This window comes from Cupressus sempervirens, chromosome 7, assembly GCF_028749045.1.
Source record: "Cupressus sempervirens isolate cs-2001-9-10 chromosome 7, ASM2874904v1, whole genome shotgun sequence".
NCBI classification, from domain to species: domain Eukaryota; kingdom Viridiplantae; phylum Streptophyta; class Pinopsida; order Cupressales; family Cupressaceae; genus Cupressus; species Cupressus sempervirens.
Window position 1 is genome coordinate 878,819,894 of NC_143124.1, and position 4,603 is coordinate 878,824,496.

General features: G+C 31.9%; 1 protein-coding gene across 1 annotated transcript; it reads left to right on the top strand.

Moving 5' to 3' along the window:
• The first annotated feature begins 2,410 nt into the window (after positions 1-2,410).
• On the top strand, positions 2,411-3,064 carry LOC149550270 (RING-H2 finger protein ATL60-like). The gene has a single exon (XM_089794452.1). The coding sequence runs from the start codon at positions 2,411-2,413 to the stop codon at positions 3,062-3,064; it is 654 nt and encodes a 217-aa protein (XP_089650578.1).
• The last annotated feature ends 1,539 nt before the right edge of the window (positions 3,065-4,603 follow it).

Here is a 4,603-nt window from a genome sequence, read left to right on the forward strand (position 1 = left end):
GCCCACTTTTCCAATTGCCTGTCACCTCACCCTTCTACATGAGGGAGGGTTCTTCTGTTGTTTCTCATGCCTCCTTGGTTTGATGGAGTAAGCTATGTATATAGTTTTTATATTCCTATGCATTTTAGTGAGATGGATCATTTACCATATAGACACTCTTCTTCTTTTTACTACTTTGGTTTCAACCTTCCATATTCAATTCATCAACTATTTAAGATTTGATGTTTCATGTCATCTATATCTTCAAGTTTAGTTATTTTCCTTTGTGTGCCACTTGATTTGATGAAAATTATAGACTTCTCTACCTAATTAGGTTCTATTTTAGTGGAGGTTCTTTAGATCAGTGGTTACTTTTGATAGATCTTTGCATCTTCTACATGCTTTAGTGGTGTTCTTCATGATCATCTTTTGTTCCTATCTTCTAGGACATTCCCTAGTTTGGAGGCTTCTTCATTCCTTCACTAGCTCTTTTTCAACATTATTTCCATCTCTTTTTGGAGTAGGGTTTTTCTCATGTGGTTTTCTCTATTTCTTCTCTTTTTAGAGATTTGGTTGTGCTTGGGTACCTTATATGGCCTTATTGTTGGGAATCAACTTTTAAGGATAAGAGTGTTCAAACCTCAAATGTGCATAATATGGTTAAATTTATAGTATATAAGAGTTGGCCAAAGAGGTTAAGGATTTGAAGCAAGGGCTTAAGCAATGTATCAAATTTTTGAAGAAATTCATAGATAATATGAAAGAAAAACTAAGAGCAGTAGTGCCTATGAGTTGTACAACCATACAAAATAGCTCCAAAGGTTTACATCATATAAATGCTTGGGTTGTGGCTATATAAGATCTATTTGAAGGATATGTAGGTTTCATTACTAGAAGGGTGAAATAAAAAAAATGTAGGTTACTGCTCATTGGGTGGCTTCCAGGCTCTCTCTCTCTAGATTGACTACTAAGACTTGTGGTAGGGGAAAAGGAATTAGTTCTATTGATAATATATCCCACAATTCTTGTACCATTAATGAAGATTTTCTTCAAAGGAATGGAAACTTACTAAAAAAATCTATAAGGTCTTTGTGGTTTTCATTTCCTATTTTTGTTTATTTTTTCTAGGTAATGCAATATAGGTTAGCATATGTTTCCTTTTGACTAGGTGGTCTTGTTGCAAAGGATTTTATGTTCATTCCCAACCTACTTGCCTCTAGTAAAAGCCATCATCTTTATATTAACGAAAATAATGTATGTTATATTTTTTCATATATTTGCTTTGGCAAATAGAAATTAATACTAAGATTGTTATAGTTACAAAGTGCAAATTTAATTTCTTTAAGATTCTTGTTATGCTTGTAATGAAGTCTAGGGTACAAAATTATATTTAATGTTTTACTCAATATATAAAATGTACTATGAATAAAATCAACTAATATTTGAATTGAAAAACAATGCATGCCAAATTTCAGCACTAATGAGAATGAAAATTATATTAAATTATATCTTATAATTATACATCAAATAATTAAATAAATTGTTGTGAATAAAAAAAAAATCATTAACTTTTCTAATACTATTGAATTTCCAAAATCAAATCTGAATATAATCACATTTTAATTCTTTTACCTATAAAAAATCTTATTTATTTAAAATTATTTTTAAAAATCATCTCTATCAAATAATAGAAAATTATAATCAATACGTTATGACATCTTCTATATTATTTTAAAAACTATGGAAAATGAAAAAAAAATTTCTATATAGGTTAAATATATAATTCTTCTATATATTTTAAAAAACCATGGAAAATGAAAGGAGCACTCTATACCGACTAAATATATAACTTCGATAAAATAATTTGTAAAGAAAACAACTATTAAAAGACTAGAATAAACCTTTGAAGCCCTTTTTAATTAAAAATTAGGCATGGAAGAAAAGAATGGCATTTATTCCCATAAAGTAAGCATATATGTCATAGTCTAAACGCTACTCAGAGTCGAATCCAACGGCAACGTGGACATGCTCGATAAGTCGGCTAGGCAATTTGGGTATTTAATGTCGACAAGCTGAAGCCATCAAAGTTGTGAAGCCGTTTCGAGCATTACAATTATATATAAATAAACATTTTAGTTCTTGGTGTTTAATTACATCTCTCTAGATGGAGTTCCTTTCAGTCACTGAAGATGCTAGGAAGAATATCTGGTAAACAAGATTTTGTTTCATCACAAAGATTCACACGATATGAAACGTTATATTTCATGAAAATGGCTCTCCTGGACTCTCTTCTTTTGCTATATTATATTATATGGCCCTACGACCTTGAAAACCATTCTAACATGACTGACCATTATGAGCATTTAGATCTCAAGAGAAAACAGAGGACACTTAAGAGACATTGTTGTAAATTTTTTGGTTTGTTATAGCAATGCCTTCTTCAGTTGCTTCCCAGATTGAATCTACGCTAAGCCATGCACCAATAGTAGTAATCATAGCCCTTGTGATCATGCTTATGATTGTATTGAGAGCTTTGTGTATCCAATCATGCAATGCTCGGTCAACAAGGCGCAGTGGATTTGATTATCCAGATAATGATTTCCCAACTATGGAAAACGGGGGTCTGGATAAAGAGTCTCTAGATGCTCTCCCCACAGCTGAATATAAATCACAAAATATGAATGAATCTCTGGAGTGTGTAGTGTGTCTCTCTCCATTTGAGGAGAATGAGAAAATTAAGGTTTTGCCCAACTGTTGTCACCGCTTTCATACAGAGTGCATAAATACGTGGTTACAATCCCACACTAGTTGTCCTATTTGCAGACAAAGAGTCTCATCGAGTCGATCTCCTACTATAATGAGTTCAAACAGAGGGAGAGAAGCCACTTCATCAAATATTGATGGAGAAAGTGTGAGTGCTGTTCGCTTGCATCTGATTAGAGGACAGAGAAGTTCTAGTACAGTGCAGCTGTCAATCCGAGTAAGTGTACTAATGCTAGTGAACCAGGCTTTGAATCATCAAGGAATGTATGCTGGGATACCACGAGCGCTACACAATGATATTGAAATTGGACCTTTACGTTAATAGTCTAAATGTAGCTGTACTTCTTTACATAGTCCCTATTCCTTCACCTTCTTGGTCCCAGATCTCTCCCTCTTATTTCCCCACATATCTTGCTCAGTTTCTAACTCTAATTTGTTTTACTGAAGGACCTTGGTGAGTCTATGATTCTATTTGTTTTACTTCAGGAAGGATTATAGAAAATAGACAGTTTACTCACTCTAGCGACTTCCAAATAGATTGACTTATAGCACATTTGAAATAATTTTGATGAACAAGATTGGCATCTTGGATTGGTCATATAGTTACTGGGGTTTATATGCCTCATGTCTCTGGCATTATTTATATATATGGAGGATTTAAAAGAGATTTTTTATGGAATAATTGTGCAATTTTTTATATGAATAGTTTTTATCACATCAGTATTTCTCAGCTTTTTTTATTAATGTTATGTACAGCTGTTTTTAATATAATTTACAATTGGAATTTTTTTTTGAGAAGGCGCTTGGAATGACAATAAGCACCTTAATAAAGTGATAAATGGGTCTTAAGTTTCTCTCATTCTTAAATATCTTTGGAGGGAGTGTGTCAAAGATTATCTTCATTTGGGCTCATTTAACTTTAGCATAGAGCATTATACTGTCAATTATTTTTTTTAAAGACATTGAAGATAGTAAAATTACTTTCAAGAATGAACTCAATTATATAGATCTATATTTTTTCACATAGATGATGAAATTTCTGGACTAATGAAAAGTTTTTGTAAATATATTGTTAAAGAAGGCCACAACTCAATGGTTGATAACAAGGGATAATATGTGGCCCTATAGACTTTGTTGGAGCTCTTCCTTTCTCTCTAAAGAAGGTATATTTTTATTGCTTACTCTTCAAATTTGTATTCTCTCAGGCATGATATTTGACAAAATGGGAATCAAAGTGACCTTTCCTTGGGATTTTGGTACTTATTTTATGGAAGCGATTGATGATAATATTCTTATTTGTTATGTTTCTTTGAAAATATGTTAGAAATGGATTCATGAATAACTAAATTGGTGTTCCCCTCTTTGTGATAATGTGCTATTGCAATTCCAAAAGTAGATTCACTCTCTTAAAGACATTTTTTTTGTTTCTATAAAGTGATTCCCTCTATTATAATTGTGAAAATACAGATAGAATAGAAGAATACAAATTTCCATTAATTTCCAAACTTGTGAAAAGTATACTCTTATCTATTGAATAGTCAAGTTGAGAAACTATAATGAGTGTTGTAAATTGAAGTATCAATAAGTAAACAAATTTATGTTGTTGGGATGAGGACATCTAGAGGTGAATGCCTCTTCTGAAACCATCTCCTACACTAATGTAGGAGCATTCTTGGGTTATTTGCAATATTGCATCACCCAAAAAAAATATTTGTAGTTTTGTTCTTGTTTTTCAATTCATGTGTTTTTAATAGCAATCCTTTTAGTTGGATCATTTGTTGTTGTGAACCTTATGGCGTGTTCTTGGCTTTTTGGTTAACCCTTTTCTAGAATCACACCTTGATCTATTAATTCACTATAG

Bases quoted from the DNA above. Each gene is read 5' to 3' on its own strand.
- LOC149550270 (XM_089794452.1), top strand. From the start codon at position 2,411: ATGCCTTCTTCAGTTGCTTCCCAGATTGAATCTACGCTAAGCCATGCA.